The 27,117-nt window shown below is 50.3% G+C and overlaps 10 protein-coding genes across 10 annotated transcripts; 4 read left to right on the top strand and 6 right to left on the bottom strand.

The window, feature by feature from the left end:
- Positions 1-276: 276 nt before the first annotated feature.
- On the top strand, positions 277-1,611 carry Z518_04817 (uncharacterized protein; the record flags this gene model as incomplete). Its single annotated transcript, XM_013418523.1, has 1 exon — positions 277-1,611. One exon carries the CDS (start codon positions 277-279, stop codon positions 1,609-1,611), a length of 1,335 nt encoding a protein of 444 aa, XP_013273977.1.
- Positions 1,612-7,458: 5,847 nt separating this feature from the next.
- Z518_04816 (uncharacterized protein) lies at positions 7,459-8,772 on the bottom strand (the record flags this gene model as incomplete). The annotated part of the gene is made up of 1 exon (XM_013418522.1): positions 7,459-8,772. The coding sequence occupies one exon, from the start codon at positions 8,770-8,772 to the stop codon at positions 7,459-7,461; it is 1,314 nt and encodes a 437-aa protein (XP_013273976.1).
- A 240-nt stretch (positions 8,773-9,012) lies between these two features.
- Positions 9,013-9,773, top strand: Z518_04815 (uncharacterized protein; the record flags this gene model as incomplete). Its single annotated transcript, XM_013418521.1, has 2 exons — positions 9,013-9,268; positions 9,325-9,773. The coding sequence occupies 2 exons, from the start codon at positions 9,013-9,015 to the stop codon at positions 9,771-9,773; spliced, it is 705 nt and encodes a 234-aa protein (XP_013273975.1).
- Positions 9,774-10,487: 714 nt separating this feature from the next.
- On the bottom strand, positions 10,488-11,651 carry Z518_04814 (uncharacterized protein; the record flags this gene model as incomplete). Its single annotated transcript, XM_013418520.1, has 1 exon — positions 10,488-11,651. The coding sequence occupies one exon, from the start codon at positions 11,649-11,651 to the stop codon at positions 10,488-10,490; it is 1,164 nt and encodes a 387-aa protein (XP_013273974.1).
- A 708-nt stretch (positions 11,652-12,359) lies between these two features.
- Z518_04813 (uncharacterized protein) lies at positions 12,360-13,925 on the top strand (the record flags this gene model as incomplete). The annotated part of the gene is made up of 1 exon (XM_013418519.1): positions 12,360-13,925. One exon carries the CDS (start codon positions 12,360-12,362, stop codon positions 13,923-13,925), a length of 1,566 nt encoding a protein of 521 aa, XP_013273973.1.
- A 756-nt stretch (positions 13,926-14,681) lies between these two features.
- Z518_04812 (uncharacterized protein) lies at positions 14,682-17,620 on the bottom strand (the record flags this gene model as incomplete). The annotated part of the gene is made up of 4 exons (XM_013418518.1): positions 14,682-15,307; positions 15,365-15,529; positions 15,578-15,841; positions 16,759-17,620. 4 exons carry the CDS (start codon positions 17,618-17,620, stop codon positions 14,682-14,684), a joined length of 1,917 nt encoding a protein of 638 aa, XP_013273972.1.
- Positions 17,621-18,438: 818 nt separating this feature from the next.
- Z518_04811 (uncharacterized protein) lies at positions 18,439-19,137 on the bottom strand (the record flags this gene model as incomplete). Its single annotated transcript, XM_013418517.1, has 1 exon — positions 18,439-19,137. The coding sequence occupies one exon, from the start codon at positions 19,135-19,137 to the stop codon at positions 18,439-18,441; it is 699 nt and encodes a 232-aa protein (XP_013273971.1).
- Positions 19,138-23,606: 4,469 nt separating this feature from the next.
- Z518_04810 (uncharacterized protein) lies at positions 23,607-23,942 on the bottom strand (the record flags this gene model as incomplete). The annotated part of the gene is made up of 1 exon (XM_013418516.1): positions 23,607-23,942. The coding sequence occupies one exon, from the start codon at positions 23,940-23,942 to the stop codon at positions 23,607-23,609; it is 336 nt and encodes a 111-aa protein (XP_013273970.1).
- Positions 23,943-24,225: 283 nt separating this feature from the next.
- Positions 24,226-24,832, bottom strand: Z518_04809 (uncharacterized protein; the record flags this gene model as incomplete). The annotated part of the gene is made up of 2 exons (XM_013418515.1): positions 24,226-24,735; positions 24,812-24,832. 2 exons carry the CDS (start codon positions 24,830-24,832, stop codon positions 24,226-24,228), a joined length of 531 nt encoding a protein of 176 aa, XP_013273969.1.
- A 596-nt stretch (positions 24,833-25,428) lies between these two features.
- On the top strand, positions 25,429-26,862 carry Z518_04808 (uncharacterized protein; the record flags this gene model as incomplete). The annotated part of the gene is made up of 1 exon (XM_013418514.1): positions 25,429-26,862. The coding sequence occupies one exon, from the start codon at positions 25,429-25,431 to the stop codon at positions 26,860-26,862; it is 1,434 nt and encodes a 477-aa protein (XP_013273968.1).
- Between the last annotated feature and the right edge of the window lie 255 nt (positions 26,863-27,117).

The raw sequence follows: 27,117 nt of genomic DNA, 5'->3' as shown, positions 1-27,117 counted from the left end.
GCGCTATTTGTAATGGTTCAAGTTATGAACCGATGGAAGTTCTTGGAAAATTCACGGTATTGCTCCCTTTCGAAGTACGAATTCTAATCGAGCGCTTACTATACTTGTGCTGCCGAACGGGTGTGAAAGGCCGGCCTCGGCCCTTTGTCGGTGCTGAGTACCGAGGTAGTGTGATCGTCACGGAAACTTTTTAGGTCATCTATAAGCCGCATTTTTCAACTGTGGTCTTAAACCTCACTTTCGGCGTTTAATCTCAACAGCATCACGAACCGAGCAATGTCTACAATAAACACAGCAGAACTCTCGCCTTCCGTTAATACAAATCGGCGCTTCGAAGTCCTCGAGTTCGATGCTGGCGATATCACCTCGATTCAGGCCTCCAGACTCTCACCGACAGACGGTGGTCCCGCAGCGTGGCGGCTCTTAATCGTAGCATTCGTCTTTGAAGCTCTCCTCTGGGGCTTTCCACTCTCCTTCGGCGTCTTCCAGGACTATTACTCCAGCCTCCCCGAATTCAAGGACAATCATTATACCTCTGTGATTGGCACGACCGCATCAGGCATCTCGTATCTCGGAGCCCCTCTAGCTTTGCCGCTGGTGAGGCGTTGGTCAAACTACCGGACGCAGATGATATTGGTGGGGTGGCCGCTGTGCATTGTTGGGTTGATTTCGGGAAGCTTTGCGGATCGGTTGGCAACTCTTATCCTGACGCAGGGAGTCATGTACGGCATAGGTTTCATCACTTTTTACTATCCGATATTGACGATGGTGGATGAATTCTGGGTGAGAAGGAGGGGAATGGCGTACGGGCTCTTGTGCGCCGCATCCGGGGCATCGGGTGCCGTGATGCCATTGATACTGCAGGCGCTGTTGACCAGATTTGGGTACCGGACCACACTCAGGGCTGTTGCCGTGGCGCTGGTGGGACTGACGGGACCTTTGATACCTTTGCTTCGGGGCCGCCTTGGACGACAATCCAATGCGAGCCTCCGGACGAGTTGGAGATTCCTGAAGAACCGATTGTTCTGGATCTACAGCATGAGCAACCTCTTGATGGGCCTGGCCTATTTTTTCCCTTCGCTTTATCTCCCATCTTACGCAACGGCGGCGGGCCTAACTGTATCAGATGGAGCATCACTGCTCACAGTCATGAGCGTTTCACAAGTCGGGGGACAGTTCACCTTTGGCTATCTTTCCGACAAAAAATTGTCGGTGAATGCTCTTATGACGGTCTCCCTCACCGTCGCGGCTATTGCGACATTCAGTACTTGGGGTGCTGCGCGCTCGTTACCTCCCCTGATCATCTTTACCCTGTTGTATGGCTTCTTTGGCGCAGGATATACAGCCATGTGGGCGAGGATGGTCACTGCAGTTGACGAGGAACCCTCCGCCTCTCCAGCCATGTACAGCCTCTTCTGCTTCGGGAAAGGCATCGGGAATGTGCTGGCTGGTCCGATCAGCGCCAGCTTATTAAGAATGTCGTCTGGCAGGGCTGGATATGGGCAGGGAATGTACAAATCGGTCGTGATTTTCACTGGAATTTGTCTGCTTCTCAGCGCCGGTAGCTTAATTGCAACTCAGTGCAATTGGAGGAAACAGCAGACAACGTAGGTTCGCCCTGCTTTGGAGGGAAATCTACGACAATTCGAAGCAGCCTTCATCGAGGTCTGCCGGAGCAGAGGCCCGATCATCCCTATTCCAGTGGGACGAATTAATGCTCCTGACTAACATTCACCTCCTGGCGTGCAACACCATTGACAGGCAACAGCGCCAGCATACACCTCGTAGATAGATATATAGATGGGCTCTATCCCACACTCATTTGAGGGGCGCAGAGCATTCAATACATCTCGAGTTGCACCCAGTTTGACAGATGCTCATTTAAGCTTGGTTTTCCTATCTTGACACACCAGGTGTCTGTTCCGACTGCGTTAGCAGTGGCGGCAAAGTAGCCGGGTGAAACCTGAACAGCGCTTGACGAAACAATCTAAGGTTGACGTTGGAAATTTTATTTTGGGGCGCTTAAGATGCGATTATAAATACCTGAGAAGGAAGCCTAAGCCCCGTAGAGATCCTTATCTTTGAGGAGAATCTTTGAAGCGATCATGGTTGACGCATGAGTATCATTTCCACTGTTGGCCTTACTTCGGAGGCTGTAAAAGCACTTGCCAGATTTCTGGACGATGTAAGGAAGCACGATAAAACCATCAATGCATTATTTGAAGAGGTGCAAACTCTCGAGCCTGTTTTGAGTTCTCTTCACGAAGCTGCGGTAGCGGACACATTCTTATTCGCAAGGATTGAGTCACCCCTACAGCGATGCACAACAACATGCAAGGATTTCACGGCCTTGATCAAGAAGTGTAACACCCATTCGAACGGATCTAAACCTAGCATCCGCGATGTGATAATGCTGAAGTGGAAAGAAGACGATGTCATTGCATTCAAGGAATCGTTGAACTCTTTGAAGTTGACTATTAATACAGCTCTTAGTTTCGCAAACTGGTACCCCCCCGTTTCCGCAGAATCAGGGTACTGCCACTGAGAGATCGTACAGGCGCGGGACTGACGACAACACGACTCGGCTCAAGCAGCAACAAGAGTGCTTCACGAATACGGTCTCCGTACTTGAGGAACGCCTGGCGAAGCAGGAAGAAACTTCCGCAAGTCAGATGCGGACTTGTCCGACGAGGACGCAAAGGAGAGAAACCGTTTGATGGCAGACAAGGCTAGCACCCAACAATATATATCTCTCTGCACGGAGTTCTCAAAACAGCTGGAAATGCATCGTGGACAAATAGCCGCGAATCAGAAAGTAGCTATGGATCTAGGACTGCGTCCTTACGCTGAGCGACGCACGAAAGCACTCTACATGTGTGTGGAGATGAGTCCAGTCGAGCAAAATTAGATCTCCACATGGAAGAAATTGATAAGAAGCTCCAAGGTTATGCTTCAGTCAATGAGAGATTATTGCACGAAATGGAACAAGAGCGAAAGAGAAGGGAAACCACCGAAGAGATGCTAAAGATCTGCTTAGAGTTAGAAGCGGAAGCGAATGACACGAGATCCTGTGCGTTCAACGATATGGCTGTCGGAGGCGGCGGGGCGCAGATCACAATAAACACATTTGGAGGAGGGATCTCTGGCAGGGGTTTAAAAGTTGAACCTGAAGGATGTCAAATAAGTGGACCGATGGAAAAGGATACTGCGCAGCATATGTCGCAAGATCACACCGTCCGATTGCAAGAACACCATTTTCATATCGACAACCGCACCGACGGATTGCGTAAGCTACCGGGCAGGTTGAGGACAGTACAAAGGCCGAAGATGTCCGAGGATCGGCTTGTTGCACAGGTCAGATATCCGATGGGAGATAGCAAAAATTTTGAGAAGCGCGGACAACGTCAAAGCTGGTAAAGGAATACCTCACATATTTGTTCACCCTGATCGCTCTACTCTGTCTATTCGACAGGCTATGTAACACCCAAATATCACGCAACGAATTCCCAGCCATCGCAGAAGTGGCAGGAAGGGGGTTGGACGCCGAGAATGGGCAAGTACCATTCTCAGCAAGTTGCCGGCCATGTCGTCAATAATGCCTCGGCGAGTATTAGGGCATTGGTCTCCGATCGAGATTCTGCATAGCCATGCCGGATCTACAAAAGCCCTCTCTACTTTAACATCCTGAACCCCCACAATGATTGTAGTTGACACGAGGTAATTTCTCGAACAGATGATGGCGAGACAAGGAAAGGAATATCTCGGAAAAGGGAAAGAGACAGCATTGTCAAGCAGCTGGTAGGAATGCAGCCCAGGTGGACCCGAGTGAATTGTGAGACCCTGTTGAACAGCTGGTGCCTAGTACTCTTGATGTCAAACTGGGGTGCAAATTGAGATTTGTTGAACGCTCTGTCTTTTTGACAACTGATCCTGCCAGATTGTCAGTGTATATACATGCTTGGTTGACCCATTTTCTACTCCTATTCTTCCCCCATATCCTCCATAGGGGTGATAACCCTTTTCCAAAGGGGTACTGCTCATTGTTCGACACCTGAACTGTCTACATACAGGGGCTTCCCCCCTTCCATAGCTACAATCTACACACGAGTTTTCCACCTCTTATCCGCCCTTGTCCTAATTGTTCGACGTGTACATTGTTTAACATGAGTTTCTGCCTCGCATTATATATAGAGACAGGTTGCCACAGCTTTCGACGTCTCCCTGGCCAGCTCATAGGTGATAGGCTGTGGAGTCTAAAGACACGAAATACGTTGTTGTTCTCCCAAACAGAGAGAGAACTTGAATAAGTGGGGCGCAAGCTGCGACAGTGCCAAGCCAATAACAATGCCAAGTAAACGTGTCTCGTGATTGGCCAATACCACTTTCATACATCACACTGTAGGGGAAAAAAGAAAACCCCAAAGGCCCCCTCCCATAGTCCGTCTCTGACGAACTCATAGATGGGGCGCCGCAGCCAGTGAAAGCTTCAGCCACACAAGTTCAACTGAAGGAGAGTTTTGAGAATCAGTGACCACCCAACGGTATGAACGAGACGACATCATCAACAATCACTGGCTGGAGCATTACGTTACCCATGTAGGGCACCTAGACTCAATGGAGCTAGGCCGGACAACCCTCTTACCTTACCTATGATCGAACACTAGTAAGGCCCCTCAATTCTGTCGGTTCGACTGCGACCAAGTGTTTTTACCACTCGGCCACGTCCTTGACAGGTCAACCACGATTTGGTGTCAATTTTGCGGTTGTTCTTGGCACTGTAAAATATGTAGTTTATTTTTGGTTGTAGTCACGTGAATTTGACTAAAGGTGCGTGGGGATGCCAAGGCAGCGGTATTGGCCAATAATATGAGCATATGGCTTGGCACTGAATGCGGTTGGCTATCCGCTAGGCTGACTCGGTGTGTTTTTAAAGGGGTACTTGCTTCTGTTCAATATGTTGTCTATAGCAACCATCCTAGTCGACAGTCGACGATGTGAACGGACAACGAGAATTGGGGACGAACTTGTCTAAAGCACTTCGACTGGGGCGGAAAACTGTGGCTACTGTTCCGGGAGCGTACTCGGTATTGAATCTGAGTCTCGTTAGGACTTGGGTAATATCAAACTTCTTGTGCAACTTGAATTTGAATGAATGCTCTGGCTCTCCTAACGAGTGTAGGATCGAGGCCCATCTATATATCTCTCTACATAGTGTAGTCAACGCTGTTGCCTATTCATGGTGATACAGCCTAGTGAGCGAGTGTCGCAGAACGAGTTGGTCTGCTGTGAACGATAGGTCACAAATTGTTCAACGGGAAAATCAGGGGAGGAAGTCGAATGACAGGCGATTGATTATGGAAGCGTCGTTGTAGCGACATCATTAGCGACCACTATGGTAAATAATGATCCGTTTCTCCCTACCATCCTGAATTGCTTGGTAAGTGTGATTTTATGGGATTTACGGCGCAATCGAGGAATTGGGTTTGTCCATCGAAATCGAAAGAGTTGCCATCAATCTTACTCCCGGAACGATTTGGTGATCTCGGCATTTTGCGAGGTATACTGTTTAGGGGGACACTAGCGGGTTGCCGTTATTGCGAGAGGTCAAACGTAGTCGATAAGCTGTCGGGATGACACCGAGCGGCTGTGGCCACGTTCTTGCGACCATAGACCCCTAATGGTTCCAGGTCCGGTCGGCGCTCTCTTTGAGTTTGTACTTCTCGGAACGCCTTCCCTATAAAACGTTTGAGGGCTACAACGGCGGCGGTATCAAATTTGCCTACGTTTACCCCACCAGAGGTTGGGGCAAGTGTATTAGCATACTTCCGAGAGCTTTGAACAGCGACAACCAAAGATAGGTTGTTTCCATGTTTTACCAAGGGGTGTTCGTTAGAGATCGATCCACAAAGGTACATCACTTGAGAGGGGCCACGGTGCTATCATTAGCATGCTTTTTAACGGCGGAGGCGATGTTTCGAGGTTGGCAACGGTCAATCCTGAACGATACGAACAATTACGTTAATTCCCCCCGTTCCCATAACCGCGAATGTGCGGGAATACAGTTGCCTACAAGAGGAAGGGGAACGACCAAAACAAGCTCTAAATGAATATATGCGCCGGATTCGCCGTAGTTGGTATTACGATTTCGACCGTTTTATTGCCTTGGATCTTCGGGCCGGTGCCATTATTTGTTACAACCGGGAAAGTGCGGGGTATATCACTCCCAGGTCTCGAATGCTGAGGGCGGATCGGCCGACACCTGGCGGGTTTCACTCCAAGACCGCGATTGGCTTGGCCTGAACGGAAATAGAGCAGTCCTACGGTTGCAATAGTACTTTCCATCCTTTTTAAACACTCCGAGCCTTATGCGGAGTAGAGAAGAACTGGTAATATAAAGGCAGCAACGGAAGGCCAGTTCTGGTTCGAGAATTCGAGTATAGGGTCCTTGGTGACTCAAAACAATACGCGTGTTCAGTGCAAACAAAAGCTTTTGTCCGTCCCCTATCTTTAGGAAAGGTAGTTCCCTTTACTAATCTTCTGGCATAGATCTTCTTACAGCGAACCCCCCGGTTCGTCCTAAGCTTCCACAACATGCAAGGCGCCTACGTCTGGAAGCTCGCCCTTACGAGTCTTGACCTCTCGAGCATAACATCGGGCTTTGTTATGGATGTATACGAAAGCGGAGATTGTTCTGGTGAAGCAAGGAGTGTCAATGTGTACGACAATACTTGTGCAAATTGGATGGGGACGTTCAACTCACTGAGAGCGAATGCCCTCAGCTGGGGGCCTAGACAGCACGCTTATATTTGCTATGGTCCTAATTGCAACTTCTGCGATTTATGGTGGGTGAATGGAGACAGCCCCGAGTTCCAGCCAGGTCTGTGCATCTCGTGTACCGAGTCGTGTAACTCCGCACGCTCATTCGCCCTTTGGGTCCGTAGAGATTCGTGGCCAAATAAGCGGGATCAGATCGTGAAAGACTACGATCGGAGTGTGCGCAATGAGCTAAAACGGTATTCGATGGACGAGTGTAACTCTTTCTTGATATGTTCTCCACATCACTCCGTCACTTTAGTCACCTGCGCTGAGGAGATACCTCTGTGTTTTCTGTGGACTATATTAAGACTAATGTAAAGGTGATGAACGGTATAGCACTTGAGTGCTGTTACGGCACAACCTGGCTGGCCCCGATGGGCCTGCCGGGTGCCTGCAAGATGGCCATTGGTGCCTGCCGGTGGGCCCACTGTGGCTGTCGATAGTTTTGTGTGCCTGCGTGGGAACCTTGTGGTATGATTATGCTACGAGGTTATAAGTATCTAGAATAGCCTCGCACTGCTTTTGTCTCTCGTCTTGTACTTTATAGTGCACTGGATAGTAATATCATTGTCGGATCTCCACCCTCGTTCTATTGTACGTCTCCACCCTGACAACTGGAGGGTGTCATTCATTGATTTGCAGTCAGGCCACCCCGATCCTTCTCCTCTTCACGTCAATCTGTTTGCTGTCTTCAAGTCCCTCTCGATACGCATCCTTGTTCCTGACCGTGTATTTTCGGCGTCTGTCCTTGTGGAGTTTCTTGTTCTGCGCTTTCAAGTACTCGCTTGCAACCTTCTCGGCAGACTGACGGAATCGCACCAGAGCCTGGCTTGTATTCCAGGGATTGACCGTGAGCTGGCTTTCTCTGTCATGGTCAACCACAGTTGCAGAAGTTGCTGGAGCAGGACCAGGGACCATCTCGCGAAGTTGTTCTTCAAAGTCGGCGTCCAGATCAAGTGGCTTCTCCTCCTGTTCCTTAAAAGTCACTTCAGCCTCAGCTTCATCCTCGTCACTGACGTATCCTTGATCTTCTGGGCTTGCCAGATTCTCGTGTTCACCATCCCCCAGCTTGATAGTAGGTTTCTCCTCCCCATCCTTAAAGACTACCTGATCTTCGATGTCACTAATGTTTCCCTGCTCTCTTACGTCATTGAAGGAATCATCGTCACTATCCTCCAGCTTGATTGCCGGCTTCTCGTCGTTCTCAGGGCATGGTGAGATTAGAGCTTTTAGCAATGGTCGTGAGCCTGTGTTCTGATCATCATGGTGGTCGTCTACAGGATGGCGATTGTGTTCCTCTTGCTCACGTCGTCCTTCCATCTTTTCCGCCCGGTTTTTCTCTTCTCTCTTCTCCTTTCGAGCAATCTTCACCAGGCCTGTACCAACGCCTAGGCAATAACTGTGTTTGGCGTTCTTGCCAGTCTTGCTCCTAGACCATTCAAGCGTCAGATTATGAGCCATTTCGAAGGCCATTGCTGCGGCGACCGTGTTTGCAGCAATCCCGTAAAAGGTCCATTCAACTGAAGCCAGACGACGCGTGGAATAAGTCTGGCAGTCGAAGAAGATAGTCATCGCGATGGCAACGTCGTGAACCCAAGTTTGGGAGATGACTCTTGCTCCACTACCTTTAGTGCTCGTGATATCCACCACCGACTGCCCTCCTAGCGCTGCGTAGTCGTCATCGTTAGTAGTCCGATCCAGAAGATCGGCCTGTGTGACGTTGTATTGAGCCATTAAGCGGCTTGCCATACGCCATGCAGCTTGGGCTTCCGACTCTGGGGTGTTTGGATGCTTAGCTCGTTGGAGACATTTCTTGATGCGGTCTAGTATTCGCTGCTCGATGTTCGAGTTGCTGTCATTGTTTGCTTGTCCCTGAACAGCCAGCTCTTGTACCTTCGCGGTCTGTGGGGGAGGAGGGCCGAGCTTTCTTCTGGAGTTGCGGTATGTGCCAGGCATGTTGGGCTCGTCGTTAGACACTTGAACAAATGAAAGAAATGTTGAAAATGAAGGACAATCTCAGCCCATCTACCCGTGCCGTTGTCGCAACAAACTTGGATCTTCGGTAGGCAAGCGGTTCCTCCGAGCGCATTTGGCTTAGACTTAGCAACCCATGGTTATGCCAAGCCAAGCCAAGCCAATGAAATCCCGCGATTTCCTGGGCTACAGATGCAGTATCTGACCCCAATTATCACAGGAATGCGACAACTGCTACGGAGTAACACTGAACGTTATGTCGATATCATCTCTGGTGTCAACGATACCGCCGAGGACCTGATCAAATCCATTGAGGAAGGCCATGAAGAAGTCTCCCCATCTACAGTCTTCGCTGTGGCTTGTATTCTTGACAAGGTCCCCTTCATCAATGGTTCTCCTCAGAACACATTCGTGCCTGGTGATATCGATCTCGCCGAGAAGCACGGTGCATTCATTGGTGGTGATGACTTCAAGTCTGGTCAGACCAAAATGAAGTCTGCACTGGTTGATTTCCTGGTCAACGCTGGCATCAAGCTCCCAAACAATTCCGCTCCAAGGAGATCTCCATGAGCAACGTCGTCGATGACATGGTTGCAGCCAACACCGTCTTGTACAGGAAAGGCGAGCACCCAGACCACTGCGTAGTGATCAAGTACATGCCTGCTGTTGGCGACAACAAACGTGCTCTTGACGAGTATTACGCTGAAATCTTCTTGGGTGGTCACCAGACAATCAGCATCTTCAATGTCTGCGAGGATTCCTTGCTAGCATCTCCGCTTATCATTGATCTGGCTATTGTCGCCGAGATGATGACGCGTATCTCTTGGAAGACCGAATCCGCGAATGACTACAAGGGTTTCCAGAGCGTCTTGAGCATCTTGAGCTACATGCTTAAGCATGACCTTCCGAGTTTCGACATTCACATCGAAACTACCCTTCTTGTGACATTGGCAAATCACTACAGAGCTAACCACTATCGTTGAATAGGTACCACTGACGTCGCCCGGCACTCCCGTCGTCAACGCACTCGCAAAGCAGTGCAGCGCTCTGACAAACATCTTCCGCACCTGCGTCGGGTTGCAGCCGGAATCCGACATGACCCTTGAGCACAAGTTGTTATAAACCCCCACAGCGTCGGTTGTCAATCTACCTAAGCAAGAGAATGAATCAAATTAACCCTGTGCAGTCAGTACTTGTGAACCTTTCGGGATTGTACCTACTTTGTAACTCCAACTGCAACTACGACGAGGGTAGCTGGACTGCTTTTGGTCTTGATTGTTCTTGCATTGCGAATGGCGAACCTGATCTTCTCTCTCGACCTCAATGAGGGTTTCTCCTAAATTGCACAGAATTGTTCTTTGCTTTATGCCCAACTCTAGTCATTCTTTTCGAGAGTCAGTGCAAATAGTCTAACAAAGATATATTGGCCTGTGAATTATGTTGAGTTCCCATTGCCATCTTTGATTTCAAGGCCGAGTTGAAAGGATCTATCTTTGACATCTTGCATGATCCTAAAGTACATGATTCCACTGGCTCATTTCCGTACTTTCTGGTGTACAGTACGTCGCCATGTTTTGCAGAACAACCATTTTAGATTGTATTTGACGAAGACGAACGTGATGTAATATTGATCTTCTCACATATGTAGTCTATCTTCGACTTTTTTGATATAATACGATTGATTGCTTGATTTAAAATCATTCCTTATATTTCCTATCATGGAATCCCGCAAGTACCTCAACGGTGCCATCTCCATTTTCCGCCCATCTCTTCGCCGCGATCTCTGGATTTAATTGGAGAGTCTGTTTGGCGCGGACCCACTCTTCCATGGTGACGAGCTTGTCGAACCGGGGCTTTACGCCCGCGGCTTGCAGGACAGGCGAGTCGGTGATGGGAACGAGCACGGTGTCATTATGTGGGCGGGCAAAGTACAAGAGTCCTGTGCGCTTGTACTCGCGCTGGTCAGCGGGCGGGGCCACGACACGGTGGACCGAACTCTTCAGCCATCCGCCCGTGAGATGGGAGAGTGTATCGGCCAGGTTGACGGTGATGGTGCCGGGTTGGGCTGCGACGTAGTGCCACTCGCCGTCCTCGTCGTTGAGTATCTGTAGGCCGGCCACGGGCTGGCGGAACAAGAGCGTCACGGACCCGAGGTCGGTGTGGCCACCGCCTTTGCCGTAATTGCTGGCTTCCCACTCGGTGTCGCTGCGTGGGTAATACAGCATGTAGCGGAAGTGGTCTTCCGATTTCTTCTCGTATGTGTGCCGGCGGGCCAGATAGTCCTCATCCGGGAGGCGGAGAATGATGGCGAACAGGCGCAACAGTGGGGGCACCACGTTGGCGTGCAGTGTGCGGTGGAAGTGTTCGATCTCGGATATGTGGGCTTGCAAGAGCGGCGGTTGCGAGTACTTGCCCGCGAAGTCGGGCGTGAATTTGGCGAAGTTGTAGATTTCCACGTTGTCTTTGACCTTGGCTTGCAGCGAGCGGCCCGGGCGGCGCCAGCCGTTGTAGTCGGCCGAGGCGTAGTTGATCTCATATTTTTCCTTCTCAGACACGGGGAGCTCGAAAAAGTGCTTGGCCAGTGTGAACTGGTGGTCGACTTCTTCCTGGCTCAGGCCGAAGTTCTTGACGTAAAAGAAGCCAACGTGGTGGACGGCGTGCTCGAGTTGGGCGGCGAGTCGTTCTTTGCCGCCGGGGCGGGCGTAGTCTTCGAGGTCGAGGGTGACGAGCTCGGCCCAGGGAAGGTCTTCCTTGGTGACGGGCGGGTGCTCGTAAGGCGTGAGGCGGTCATAGTCATATTGATGCGGGTCGGCAGGAGTTTGGATCTCAACCGATGCCGGTTCCACGGTGGTGCTGGACATATTGAAGCTTGAATCTTTCTTGTACTGTGACACCACGGCCAAGAGATGCTGCTTGTCTTTTCTTCTTTCGCTGGGTGTCGCTCAAGGTACGGTGCGGTACGATAGGACCCCGCGAGCAGATACCCGATAATTTAGATACGAGGTTGAAGAGGGGAAGACTAGATGTTGTCATCCCGTCACGATAAGTCGCCATCGAACATGGGGCTTGACTCTCGTTCGTTGAAGATAACCCTTTTTCATTACAGGTGTATAAAATAGTGTAATCACGGTATGCATTGAAACGAATTATAGCACTGCATACGGGGCAGTGCGCGCTTTCCGACGGCGTGGGCCGTTGCATATCTGTCTCCTGACATCCCGATCACTGAATCGAGTGACGGGGACTCCCAACCGCACGCGAGACAATTGGTCCGCTTTTTCACGCCCCACTAGCTGATATGCCCAGTTATGCTGTCTCTACAATGTGTCTTGCCAGTTAGTTTTGTTCTGCGACGTAGCGGAGACATGCTCAGAGACCCTATTCGAGGCCAAAATGTCAGGAATTGTGATATGGCGCAATCATGTCTCGAGCAAATGGACTTTGAAAGAATGCGGATGATGAAACCAGTGTGTAAAATGTCGCCATTGTGATGAGACTCTTTTATAGCGTAGTTGTGGAGGTCTTCTTTCCAAGCCAAAGCAAAGGTACATTCTCCTAATCAAGCAAATATGGCGGCAGTGGTATCGAACTTGGACAAGCCTTCTTTGGAGGTTAATACCAATCCCGTGGTAGAGCCAGCCTCAAAAATATTTGAGGCAAGGCGTAATCCTCAGCACCACGGTGCTCAGAGAACAAGGAGTCGTCGCGTCCTTCGATCAATCCAACGATACGTCTGGGATGATCCAGACAAACCAAAAACGGAGAAGTGGTTTCTGTTTAAACTTGATGTCTTCCTGCTCACCATATCCTGCCTGGGATATTTCAGCAAGAATCTGGACCAGGCGAACATCAACAATGCTTATGTCTCTGGAATGAAAGAGGCCTTGCACATGGACGGAAGCCAGCTGACGTATGCCGGGAATGTCTTTACAGCTGGGTATGTTCTCGGCCAATTACCTGCAGTGATGTTGGCCACGCGTGTGCGTCCTTCCATTCTCATCCCAACAATGGAGGTTCTGTGGTCTATCTTCACATTCTGCTCAGCAGCGATCAAGACAACACCCCAGCTATACGCCATGCGATTCCTGCTTGCTGTCTGTGAAGGCACATATTTTCCCACGGTCGTCTATATCATCGGATCATGGTATACCCGGAGCGAGCGTGGGAAGCGTATGACCATTTTCTATGCCACAGCGAGCTTGGCCGGGATGTTCAGCGGCTACTTGCAGGCTGGGGCGTACAGGGGGCTGAATGGACAGCTAGGCCACGAAGGCTGGCAGTGGTTGTTCGTTATCTGTGGGATTATCAGTTTGCCCATCGGGCTCGCTGGGTATTTTCTCTTCCCTGACTTTCCCGAGACGACCCGTGCCTTTTATATCACGAAGGAAGAGGCCGAATGGGCAAGGAAAAGACTGTCGGCAGATGGCATGAAACCTCTCGGACCTTCAGCATGGGATCGGACCAAGATCTTCCGCGTCATGGTTCAATGGCAGTTCTGGGTTCTCCCGGTTGGATATTTTCTGGTCCAAGGCAGCTTACCCATATATCAGCCAGTCTTTGCCCTGTGGCTGAAAGCCACAAATCATGCCCTCCACCAAGTCAATGTCTGGCCCACTGGTCAGTACGCTGTCGCCGTGGTGGTCCAAATATTGGCAGGAATCATTTCGGACTCTTCACTGCTCCGGGGTAAGCGCTGGCAGACCTTGATCGCGATGCAAGTGCCTACAATCTTTGGTTGCATCGTGCTTGCAGTATGGAATGTCCCTGTCGGGCTCAAATACACGGCGTACTATTTGACATATAGTTGCGCTGGGGTGCCCGGCATTTATTATGCTTGGTATTCGGAGCTCATCCCACATGACCATGAGATGGGAGGGTTTGTGATCGCTTGGTCGAACATGTTCAGCTACATCCAGTCGATATGGTGGACATTGACAGTCTGGAGAACCATCCTCGCACCACGTTTCCATGCAGCATTCGTTGGCGCCACCTGCCTGGGCATCGCGCTTTGTTTGCTCTCGATTCTGCTTAGGATTCTTCAAGAGCGCGATCGTAAGAAGCGTGCTCTCATCCAGGAAAATATTGGTGATGAAGAGACACCCGCAACAGAGAGCGAGGAAGAGAGCAGAAAGTAGCTTGCAATCGTGGGCGACCTAGTCCGCTAGGTCTGTAGACAGGGGGTGAATACCTGCCTCATTGTGTCGGGATAATATAGTTGGTGCAATTGGCAGATGTCAAGTTTCCGACTCTTCTCACCATCACAAGAGTTTCACGACCATGATGAAATCATGCTTTGCTTGCAATAGGACTGACTTCCACCATTTTGCAAGCGTGGAATGACTGTGATTGCCGTACGATGCTGCAGTTGGGTTCCACCAGAAACTATCGAATACCACCAATGTCGAATAGGCTTAGATGAAGCAGTACTAGGTAATAACTTTTCTCCTAATATTGGTCCCCTCCAGTTGATCGCGAGATTTTCGTAGGTGAGCTGGCGAGATCTAATCGAGTGTTGTGGAAGGAGACGAATTAGAGCATCAAAATCAATGCTTCAGCGTGGTGGATCGTACTCGACAGTCATCATTTTCGTCAAGAATCATAATAATAGAGCCCTCTTCGTTTCAAATGGTTTAGTCAAAGCAATGACGATAATGGACTGATATTGTCATGGGGCGCCAAGACCCCATGCCAGGAACTTGTATATAGCATGCGTTGCGCAGGATACCCCTATTCGACTTCCAAGCGTGGAAGTCGATGTCGCCCCTGCAACTATATAGATAGATAGGTATCCTTTTGACGTCTTTACAGCCCGCTGGCGAGCCTGCCCCTGACAGATATCGACCGCAATCTGTGTCGAGAGTGCATATGGTCTATCGAAACAAGCATCCCAGTTAGTCCCGCCCAAAACCCAGAATCTTTCCAGAACGGATTTGGCGGTCAGAGGCGCACAGGTGTCTACACGACGGCTCCATCTCAGTTAGCAGCTTCTTGACAAAAGTACGCACACCTGTGGGCCCATGTGTAGCTTCCACACCGAGAACCACCAGTGGCCAGAGCAGGAATTGGTTCAGTCTCAGCGATGACGACGCTTGGTCAAGATGTACTTGCAGCCGCTGACCATGTATGGCACATTGTACACTCAATGGCCCATCGTGGTGCAGCACCGACAGGCTCTGGAGTGAAGAGATGCAGTATAGAGCCACAGGAGCCTGGTAGATGTTGGCTAGCAGCATCCAATCTCTTTGTGACGAAGCTTTAGTTTCAGACCACTGTTCCGGCGAAAACTCTTCGATGCGGCGCAATATTTCGTACGTCTCTTGCGATAGATTCTCATCCGTGAACTCGTCTTTCGTGGTTCGCGAGCGAAGGTGATTTATCCTGATGATCTCCGCGACAAACAAAGAAGGACACGTTCGGTGATCTCCCGCACAATAGAGTTGCAAAGGGTAGTCGAGATTGTCAAGGTGCAAAGTGGCCATGGCGAGGTCAGATGCAGGAGATGTTGTATTGCCAAAGACTGCAACCCGGTGTGAGGTCAGTTTTCTTCTTCACCAGAAATCTTGTCCATGGCAACATACAAGACGAAGCAAAGCAATAGCGGCTCCACTACTTTGGAGCTCGACCACGCTCGAATACCTCCACGAAGCCAAATCAATCTCTGCATGCCCTCGAGATGATTTCGCCAGTTCAATAATAGCACGGTCAATCAGTTCCATTGCTGCGCAGGAAATACCCACGTCTGCAAGCAAAAAAGTCAGAATTCCAGCAAGGACCAAATCTCCCGTACGCTTTTGCTTCACGTCTATTTCTTCATTAAGAGAGCGGATGGCAATGTCACGATAGCGATAAAATCTTTCAAGCAGGGAGGTACACTGAGGTTCATATCCCATCTTGTTGATGCGGTGGCTAAGGGTCATACAAACAAAGCTCAATTGTAAATGTTTAGGGTATTTTGGAAGACATCGGAGGTGCTTAGACGTGATTCGGTATACCTCAGGAGTGGACCCGGGCTCTTGAGTCGCGGCCAGATCTTGGTATATGCAGGAATTGACTGTTTCAGTTAGATTGCCATTTGTGTATATTAGAAAGATCTCTCCGCTTGTACTTGCAGTATTGAGCGGCCTCAAAGACAGCGCAGATATCTGTCCTTAAGTCGGCGCGAGGAATGAGCACCTTTCCAAAATTGAGGGAACCATCATCGTCAAATTTCGATTGCATTTCGTCCCCAACTTCAACAATGGTACCAGGTGAGACTTTTTCGGACCTGACTTGATCCACTTTAAAGGCCTTGCATCATCGTAGCCCGGACATTCAACACCAAATGTAGAACACCTCTTGCATGCGGGAGTTGTGGCGTCGCAGACCAGACGGCGGTGGAGACATTCCCAGCAGTGGCGTTTGCGGCTCTTCTCCGGCTTTCTCGCGGACGATGCCATGCCTTGTAATAGTTGACCATCCTGAAACCTCTCGGAGGTGTTGGAGGGAGCCCTTTGACAGCGAGTCAGAGTACGGCCTATGCAAAGTTCAGGTAAATTAAACTTGGGATGGAACGTCGTAGAGTTCTGCAAAGATATGGCTTTTTAGCATGGCGTTGTTGAGTATTAGGGTGCTCATACAGTAGAACGGGGTGCTTTTGTTCCCGCTTAGTCTGCCTCAGGGAGTCTTGGTGTTCTGGAGAGCGCGCGTGGTTATTTTCCCGTACGTACTCACAGAATTGAGGAGCTAATGAACGTTGCGTAATTCACCATGGGGAAGATGAAGGTAAATAGAGCCATAGCGTCCGTAAGCGACATCTAGAACTGGAGTAGCTTGTCGCCAGACGAGAACGAAATGCTTTTCACAGTACAAATAAATTTTCTACATAGCGCCAGCGTTACGTTTGTGATTGAGTTCACCTCCGGCCCTCCCCAAAAGGTTACTGCTACTACTACAACTTCTTCTCTGGCGCCTTCTTCCCATTAAACGCACTCATACTCCCCAAAATCAACGCCCCGTCGTTAAGCCTCGTCGGCCACAGCTTCTTCATCTCCCGCGTGAGCTCCCTCCCGTCCTTGATCCTCCCGCTCTCCACCAACCGGTCAAAATCCAGGATATACCGGCGGGAGTTCTCAAGATGCCACGCGCCGTCCAGTTCGTGCGGTTTCCTGTGGCCCGGCACCACGGCGACGGGGTGGAGTGCCATGACTTGTTCGATGGCACGGACCCATTCGAGGCGCAGGAGGTGCGTGTTGGCTTCGGCGAGCATTTGGTGCACGTCGCCGTACACGACGTCGCCCGCTACCACGAGGCGAATGGAGGGCACCCAGAGGACGGTGCTGGAGTGGGTGTCCGAGTGGCCGACTTCGATGGCTTCGAGTTCGTAGCCGTCTTCCTTCTCAGGGCTGGGGAGGTAGAATTTCTTACTCGGCGTCTGCGGAAGCGGTTCTGGAAACACAAAGTCTGTGTCGATCTGGTTTGGGAAACGCGATCCCCACATCGCATTGAATGTCTTGGGCTCAATTTGGCCCTTCATGTGCTCGATCGTTCCCCTGGTCGCGATGGCCTTTGCACCGGGGAATTTCTTGAGCAGCTGGCCGATGCCGAACCAGTGGTCGCCATGTCCATGCGTGATGTAGATGTACTTGAGCTGGGTGCCTTTGTGGAGCGTTTGTTCAATCCAGGTGATCAGAGCGTCGACTTGGGATTTTGTAATGGGCGTGTCGACGAGGACGGCGTGGGTGGCCGTGTGGATTAGTGTGCAGGAGATGGGGGACCAGAGGCCGCCAGGTTTGCCGCCGGGCCCGGTGATGGGGATGGGAGGAGAGACGTGCACAGAGGCGTAGAGGGGCATGGTTGGCTTGGATGGAAGGAGGTTCAGGTAGGGATCGTAGTGCATAGACTAGATGGATGGGAGTTGGAGCAAGCCCGAATGATATCAGGTAGAGGAATACAAAGAGATTACAGATTATACAACTGCAAGGAAGATACTTGTTGCTGTATTTCGCAGCACACGGGGATAGCTCCGCATGATATATCATCAAAGTTGTAATATGCGAGAGAAGATGAGGTCGCAGAGTGCTTGGATTCGGGGGAAGATCTAAAGAGATCAGTTGTATAGTAATCCGCATGTTTCCACTACCGAGGAAGCAAGTTGATTGGCCAGGACCTGGATGGCGCAACACTTGGGTCACTCAACAGGGGAACATGTACACGACCTGGGGTGCCCTCAAATTCATTTGTTGCAAAGATGAGTAATCACAATCCCCGCCCTTCTTGACTTGTCGATATGATACTCACGTCCATCATCCCACTTGTTGCCCTCGGCCTCTCCAGAATATACTCCCCGGCCTTCATCGGCTTGTATGGACTCTTGCCCATACATCGCTCCGGCAACGTCGTCACCTCGGCATCATAACTGAAAAAGAACGGCACAAAAGATCTGTCGAATCGCGGAACAACTTGAAATGTATTGAATGCTCTGTATACCTCACAACCGGTCCTGCCAGGTTGCCGGTATATATACACGTTGGGTTGACCCCTTTTTCCTCCTACCCCTAAATCCTGCATAGGGGTGATAACCCCTTTTCAATAAAGGGGAACTTGCTACTATTCAGCCGTTCAATGAGACCTTGTTCGACAATACTTGGGGACGGCTCCTCCATCTTGATTTCAACCATTAGCGCTGCCACGTCTGTTACTTTCATGATTCACGGAAGCGGGAGAGGACCGCTTGGGTTCACCCCTGGTGATCTTGGCGATGTTCTCCTCGTCGGATTCTGGCAACGCCATCTTCGCTACTTGCATGAACTCTTCGGTTGCCGCTTGGAGCTGACGGCCCAACGAGTAGTGGGACGTCAGGATGCCGGCATCGACCATGTTGTCGTGCAGGGTCAGGAAGGTTTTATTCATTTGTTCGATGGTGCTTTGGAGATCGGTGATCTTGGCTTTCAAGGTGGAAATAGTGGTTTCCTTGTGATGCCGGTATGCCCGCTGTGCCAACCGAATTTGTGTTCGCCGGCGGTCGGCGGCGGTCTCGTCTTGAGTGTTTAGACGGGGCCTGCCCCTTTGTTTCCTGGTCTCGGTCTGTTCATCTTCATTGGATGGCCGTTTGGTGGACTTCGTTTTCTTCTGTGGTTGGGCTTGCTCGGCTTCATTTGCTGAAGATGGCGTACTTTCACTCCTGGTCTTAGCAAGCGAGAGACTACCATCGCGGTGACTCGACAAGGTCGCTTTTCTCTTGCGAGGGCTCTGCTCCATCTCCTCATATGGTTGTGTTAAAGCATGAGGGTACTGAGATGCAGAAAGGATATCGAGATCGCCGCCCAGAGACCGATGAGGCGGGCGATTAGAGATCAATACGTATTGCATGAGGTTGTCCAGGATTGACTTCAGGGTGCTTTATGCTCGATCATTATATGGGTCCTTCGAAAAGGACTGCATTGTGAGAGACATTGCACGTTATGCCGCCCGTGTTGCCAGAGAGGTTCATCCGCCCGAACTGATTAGTGAACCTCACTGAAGAACCGCTGCGGGGGTAAGTAAGGCTACAGCAGTGATGCTAAGCAGCTTGTCCAGGCTTGTAATAATTACCTGGAGGAAAGGTCTCGGAGGCTCTCAATTCGCGGCCGACATATTATCGATACGGTGTACGAAGAGCAGAAGGTGAGATGGTGCATTATCGACGCTTCTTTCCTCTCTTCGAAGGTCAAGTCCGAGGGATTGTCAGAGGGCCTGGTATTTCTTCGTTCAAGAAGTCGAAGTCATCGACTTGCGGTCAGTCAGCTGGGTGGTTGGAAAGGATGAATAGTAATCATGGTAGCCGCCGACACCGAGATTGGCGGATGCGGGGAGGGAGTTTAGCGAACGTATTAGCCACCCGATACCCCGCCGGTACAAAGATCGGCCCCATCCTGAATGTGAGAGGATTGAATCTGTTTGAGCGAGGTGCAAGGGCAGCGGCTATTCTGTACACCTTAATTAGTAAGCGAAAAATACTATTCAGTATACTAATCACGTGATAAGCCTTATTCTGTACATCGGCCTCTGATTGGCCAAAAGTTGACGTCATCCCTGTTAGTTTCATCACGTGATGCAGTTTTCCCGCCGTCACGGCTTCTCATTGGCCAGAACTTTGTGTTTGATGCGTGCACTCGAGGATCACTTCGTAGGTAAGCAAGAACGTCAAGATGCACGAAAGTAGGCTAATAAGTGTTGCATCTTTATTGGTGCTATCCGAGCTGGTCGCCAAGAAACCCCGCGCACGCCGGCAACAACGGTGACTTAGTTACTACCGCACATGTCCAATTGCATCGATATCGGAAGACCACTGGCAGCAACGGGAAGTTGCCGGGCAGGGCATGGCCCCGACCGTCTCCAACAGCTACTAGGCACCGATGGGGCGACTTTGAGTGCCAAATCCGCGCATCGTTTCGAACTTGACTGTCCACGGTGCCGATCGAGTTTCATGGGCCTGTGGGCCTCAGAAAAAAAATAGATTGTCTTTGAAGGATGCATGTTCCTTGAGGGGACAGCTGAGTCTTGGTCAAACAGATGTGGTAGACCCAGTCGACCGGCGTGTCCCGTTCGCGTTTCACTGGAGGACATGATAGCGTCATCAAGAACTCATATTCAGAACTGCCTTATCACCTTCTGTGTGAATAGTGACTCGGCTGTCAAATTCAACAGCAAGTCGTGCTCATTGTGAACACGTCCAAAGCTATGACTAATTCTACAAGATCCTTCCCAATCTCCATTCGTACCTTTATTTTCGTATCTTCCTTCTCGGGTATCTGGAGACTGTTCAACGTCATGTGTGTGATTTTGATCGGGGTGCAGAGCATGGAGGCACGATAGCACGCCAGGATGTGTAACAACGATACCAACGAATCTGTTACGAGGGGTGTAGGGAGAAGGATCATAAATCGTTGCGAGTGCACAAGGTATGGTATGGAATGGCAATAGACTGAAACCTATCTCTCTATCTAAGGGTTCGAAGGCTCTTCTTATACCTTTCGATCCTTTCATCTCCTTGCCTGTTTTCGGCGTCCAGCCCCCTTCCAGCGCCCCTCCTGCCACTTCTGCGATGGCTGGGAATTCGTGGCGTGATATTTGGGTGTTACAGTCGTGACTGGGCAAAAGTCTGTGGACTGTGTTATGGTACCAAACAGAGTTCTGCAGGTGGGAAGAGTATTAGACAGCAGCAGGAATATACACTGAACAAAATACGTGTCGTCAACATGATTGAAAGACATTCTGGCCTCGCTGGACCTATCTCGTTGGGAGGTCCCCACAGCAACAGCCTCGTCAATGAGTATACTGAATATGGATTTACAGGCTCTGGGGAAGGGAAAGGTGTATGGAATAGTGGTATACGGCCAAAAAGGGGTTAGCGCGAGTTACGGAGAAGTTAGAGGGGGTTGTACTAATTAGTAGATCCGACGGGCACTGCGTTAACTCCCATCCCATCCACTTTTCCCCAGCTAGCCATGTCTTTCCACCACAGTCACTCAGCATTTCGGAACCCCAAATTCTCGCTCCACTGACAAGGACGATCATATCACACCGTATGCTTCAACTCCTCCCCCAGCGCAAATGGTATAGCAATAGCAGCGGAAGCCTCGTCACTGGGGAATGTGCTAATATGTCCAGACGTCGATTTGTCTGCTGTGTCTTCAGCATATCTAAGCCCATGTTTCCCGCCTTGGATCCACGCATCGGCTGTGCTGTCTGGAAGTGTGAAATGGATAAGGTCGGATATGAACCAGACGAATCTATTCGAAGTATTAGCGCCACTCGTCCCGGGTCCAAAGGGAAAGAAACTTGAACATCCTGAGCTACAGGAGCGTTATGTAGGCCAGCGTAGTATCTCGGCGGAGAGACACTCAATGTCGAGTTCGAGGCATTGCCAAGGAAGACTGCTAGTGAGCCTGCAATTCCCGGTACTTCTGATGTATAGAACGGCGGTAGTTGCCAGCATTGGAAAACGGAGCTTTTATTTTTGGTTGCTATGACTGTAATGCTCAGGGCCGGAGTTGTACTGGTGGTCAACGTAGTAGGTGCACATTTGGAGGTAGTTTGGGACAAGGCCCCATCGAATAGCGTCGATAAAGGAACAAGGAAATAGGGAAGGATAGAGAGTAGCTTCATTCTAGAGTAGGAGGGCGAGGTAGAAATGTAGAGGCAATTGCAAGTCTTGAGATGAGAATAGAAGTAGATAACGGTGACTTATGCTAGAATAACCGATCTCCTACGGGAGTACTAGGATCCTGAGGAGGGATAAGAAGATCGTATCTCGGGCCTCCGGGTCGATTGTTTTGCATTTCATGATGAAGGACGTCTTCTTGGATATATTGCCTTCAACTAACTCAAGGTCATGTTCAACCCCATGTTCAGATAGCCGAAGTGTCAAACGTGGGGAATGTGGAGGACAAGGTGAGTGGCTCCCCGGGGTCCAGGGAAGGTTTGTGTGATGGTTGTGGAAGTGGAGTATCCACATTTTCCCCAGGATGCCATAAGATGGAGGGACGAAAAGAGGGAGCTAGGTGAGGCAGACACTTAACTCTGGTATTTTCGAAGGAAATGCACGTGTGAAACACTAGAACTCTGGCTGTAGGCGACAAAAACAAATTGAACGGGGCCCTTTGTTCTGAGAATAGAGCGATAGTGATCGAAGTACCGATGGATCCGACCGAGCTGACGTGGGGAGACGAACGCGATAGTCCTTCGAGATGCGAACATTCTTGGCTCAGTTAGCCATAGTTTCCTGATTTTTATTGCATTCTTTTTGACTCTTAGCATTGATAATATTCAACTAGACACTAGCAGAGGACCCGCGGATCGCTTGTCAATCCGTGCCATTGCACATTTCCATGTCCCTGTCGGTGGTCATCATCCTTTAATGGCTCGTCTTTCTTTCAATTTCAACCAAAGCTTTGCCGACACCAGCCCCCCCGGTGAAGGTATCATGAATCTCCATATCGGATGGCGTCATTTGGACCCAGTCGATCTCACCATCAAAACGGAAGGAAAAGGCGGACGAGGCCAGTGTCAGCTCCAACTCGGCAAGGTAAGAGCCCAGACATTGCCGACTGCCGAGGGAAAGAGGAGTGAGAGCCTGATTCCGCAGTTTCTCGTTGTCACGTAATTTTGCATTCCTACCACCTTACCTTTCTGCACAAAGGCACCGTCCAGAGTCACGTCCTCAATAACAGTCCGAGGCAAGGTCGCAGGAATCGTCAGGCACGGTCGGAGCGTCTCGATGAAAACCGCCTGGAGATAGGGTAGCTTGCTGAAACCAAGATAAGATGGTATGGTGGTCCTCTCCTTGGTCAGATCCGGAAATGCCCTCGTCGATCTCCTTGTGCGGCGACTCAATCACCCGTCGATTTTGCAGACTCGCCCAGAGCAAATAGGTAAATGCGTTTCCTATAGTTCCACTGCCACCGATCATGCCTCCCGTACTTTCTTCAGCCAGCCCTGAGTCTGTCAATGGCCGCTAGAAACCTTTATCTTCAGAGTTCATGACCTGATTGAGATATCGTGTCATCTTGGTCGACGCATGGCAGGCCTTGATGTGGGATAGCGAGACCTGTTTCCCGGCCTTGACATCGTGGAGCATGTCGCCCACACTGCCCGGCAGATGGCAGCCCCAAAATGCAATCTTCCGAAAGAACTGTTTATATTTGAATGTCGGACGCCACGACCGCATGTACGTGCTCTTTGCCGGTCTCGACGATTCTCAGATCCTCGCCAAACATGATCCCGTAAATCGTGTTGAACCCAATCATGTGAGACCACATAAATGCATTGACCGAGTTCCCGGTTCTCGTAAGAACAGATCACTGATCCAACATTGCCCGGACTTTTCGTGCCAGATGTGATTCGAAGTCGTACATGGCAGCACGGGAAATGCCTTTGGAGAGCATCTTGCAGCGAGCCGAGTGGGCTTCGACGTGCCTCTCGGCGAAGATGTGCATTTGATCATAGAGCGTTTTGGATCCGTAGAACGCATTTTCCTTGACGAGACTCCTCGACGTGTAGATCTGCCGGGCGACGGCCGGGTTGCCGAAAGACAGCTCATTGGGCACTACGCTGACAACGGGGCCGTACTTTTCATGTGCTGCAGCGTGGATGCGATGAGATTTACCTGTAGTTCCGGGAACTGTTAGTGCCATGGAATCTGCTGTCGCCCGAGATTGAGACTTCAAATCAAGGTGGAAGTTGAACGGTTAGAAAGCATATGGGGTACGTCAACCTACGTCCAAGAAAGTTTCCAATAACACACCACAGCGTAGACACCTTAGCCAACGGTGGCCGGGGAACTTGCTCAGAGAATGAAAGAACAGATTGTACACCGCACATCCTGCGAAATAGGCTGTGGAAAGGGCTAAGAGGAGGAGCAATGCTCTTGTGGGCGGGACGGGTTGCAAAGAGCAATCCTTGCGTCTAGCCCCATGCTCAACTCTCGGGACGATTAGCGAAGAACTGCTCAAAGCTGCAGCTCATCAATTCGATGACCATGCCCCATGGATCCTGCATATAGAGCGCCACGTCGTCCTCTCCAAGATGTCGATATGGGACGACGCTCTGTCCAATCTTTTTGGCTCCCGCGGCGACCGCCCTCTTACATACTTCCTCAGGATCTGCAACGGTAAGGCCAACATGGAAGACTCCGCCACGCGTATAGTCAAAGTCCGCCTGCTGCTTGAATGGCGGGTCGATGAACTGGAATAATTCAATACCCACCCCATTCGAGGCACTCAAATAAGCGACCTTCGCCTCATGAAGGCGGTCGCCGTAGATCTTGAAGATGTTGGCATTGGGGTTGACTTTTCGATCCTGGACACGAACAGACTTCCGCAATTTACGGAAGCCTAGAATTTCGGTGTACCATTTGATAGCAGCCTCAATGTCTGGCACTGAAATGGCGACATGATTCACCGGAATATTGGCCAGTCGCGCCGTATACTACGGTTGTTGTCAGCGCACCCTCATAGTGGCTAAGATTGATGGGCCGATAGCAGCTTCAAGGGATAAAATTCACCTGCTCGCCAGGGGTGCCCATTGCGAAGAATCTGGCGTAATCAACCTGATACTCGGATTCAACAAAAGGGAGTATCTCAAAGTTATGCAGCCGAAAAAACAGGTTTTCTGAGAGATGCCGTCTTCTGTTCTCATTTCAGGCGTCAATAAGACACTAATATCGTGGATGAGGAAGCTGCCTTATCTCTCTAGCTCTCAATGGAGCCAGATCAACAGGTTTTACGGTTTCGGATATTTCAAACGGAGGGCTGTGTGACGATAATGCTATCAGAGAGAAAGCCAATCACATAGCTTTCGAAATGGACTAGCGAGCTCAGCATTAAACCGCTTTGAACGAGCGATTGCAGTTGCTCTCTCGGTTTTGGCAACGAAGATGATCTAGGGTAGAGCCCTCCCCCACCGGCTTTACCAGGTTTCCCCGAACCGGTCCATCTTCCGACAAGGAAATATCCCGTCCTCATGAATGTTCAGTTCCGTACCACCTTGATCTTGGCTCTTGATGAGCGTTTCAAATTCCGCATATCGGTATTGTGCAGTTATAACGAACATTTCGAGATTTTGGTGGCTCCTATCCTTCCACCTAAATTCAAGATAATTTTGTCCCCAAGATAAACCAGCATGATCGACCAAGCGATTCGTTTCTGTCAATTCTCTTTTTCAGTAAACATATACCTACTTATCGGCTATGTGGTGCTGATACCTGCCCTTCTTTATGTATGCGCAACGGAGTATGTCCGTTCCTCCGCCAGAATCAAAGGACTCCCGGGACCAAGGGGCTTTCCTTTGGTTGGCAATATTCCCCAGATACGAGTCAATGCCGCTGAACAGTACCGCAAATGGGCCCTCCAGTTCGGACCCGTTTATCAGATCATGTTGGGCAATGTCCCGGTTGTCGTTATCAACAGTGCCAAAGCCGCGAAGGACATTTTCAGCGCAAACTCGCAAGCACTGAGTTCGCGGCCAGAGTTCTACACATTCCATAAAATCGTCAGCTCGACTGCGGGCTTAACAATTGGCACCACTCCTTTCAGCGAGAGTCTTAAGCGGCGACGGAAGACAGCAGCATCGGCTCTCAACAGACCGAGCGTCATGACATACACGCAGCATATTGATATTGAGTCACGGTCATTTGTTAGAGAATGTCTCGAGCAGGGCGCTGCTGGAAAGAAGGGAGTGGATCCCAGAGCAATGGCACAGAGACTGAGTCTAAGTCTTGCACTAACACTGAACTGGGGCATCCGTGTGGAAAGTCAGGATGACGAGCTGTTCGGTGAGATAACACATGTCGAGCAAGAACTTAGCGGCTTTCGCAGCACAACAGGAAACCTCCAAGACTACATCCCGATCCTGCGTTTAAACCCATTCCACTTCGGTAACGCAAAAGCCAGAGAAATGCGGAACCGACGAGATATTTATTTAAACGATGATCTGGAAGCTCGTATGGAAAAGGGTCTGGATAAACCGTGCATTCAGGCAAATGTCCTTAGGGACAAAGACGCAAAACTGTCCCGTGAGGAATTGATTAGCATTTCTCTGACGATGTTGAATGCCGGCTTGGACACATTGGCAACGCTGCTGACATGGAGTGTGGCATTACTGGCCAGCAGACCCGACGTGCAGGAGGAAGCATATCGAGCAATAAGGGAGGCGTATGACCAGGAAAAAGCAGGGATCCTTTGCGACGCTGAGGATGATCAGTCCATCCCATATATTGTGGCGATGATTCGGGAGTTCCTACGTTACTATAGCGTGCTCAGACTCAACTTGCCCCGGGCCAGCGTCAAGGACATATTCTACAATGGAGTGAGGATTCCAGCGGGGAGCGTGTTTTTCCTCAATGCCTGGGCCTGCAACATGGACCCTGAGGTATGGGGTGCAAATGATGCTTTCATCTTCCGACCAGAGCGGTGGCTCGAACAGCCTGATGCGCCCATTTTCAGCTATGGTGTAGGGTATAGGATGTGTGCTGGTAGTTTGCTGGCTAACAGGGAGATGTATACTATCTTCCTGCGGCTAATCAGTGCTTTCGAGATCAAAGGATCTCACCTATGAGCTGGTCGCGGAGACGCCGAAGGGCTGTGCCATTCGTTCTCTATTCATACGTGCGAGGCAGGACCTCATATCAAACTTGAGGGTGCAAATGAGATGTATTGAATGCTCTGTCTCTTTGGCAACTGGTCCTGCCAGATTGCCGGTATAAATACATGCTTGGTTGACCCCTTTTCTACTCCCATTCTTCCGCTATATCCTGCATAGGGGGTGATAACCCTTTCCCAGTAAAGGGGTACTGTTCATTGTTCGACAGAT

This window comes from Rhinocladiella mackenziei (assembly GCF_000835555.1).
Source record: "Rhinocladiella mackenziei CBS 650.93 unplaced genomic scaffold supercont1.3, whole genome shotgun sequence".
NCBI lineage: Eukaryota > Fungi > Ascomycota > Eurotiomycetes > Chaetothyriales > Herpotrichiellaceae > Rhinocladiella > Rhinocladiella mackenziei.
This window is presented reverse-complemented; position numbering and strand designations above follow the sequence as displayed.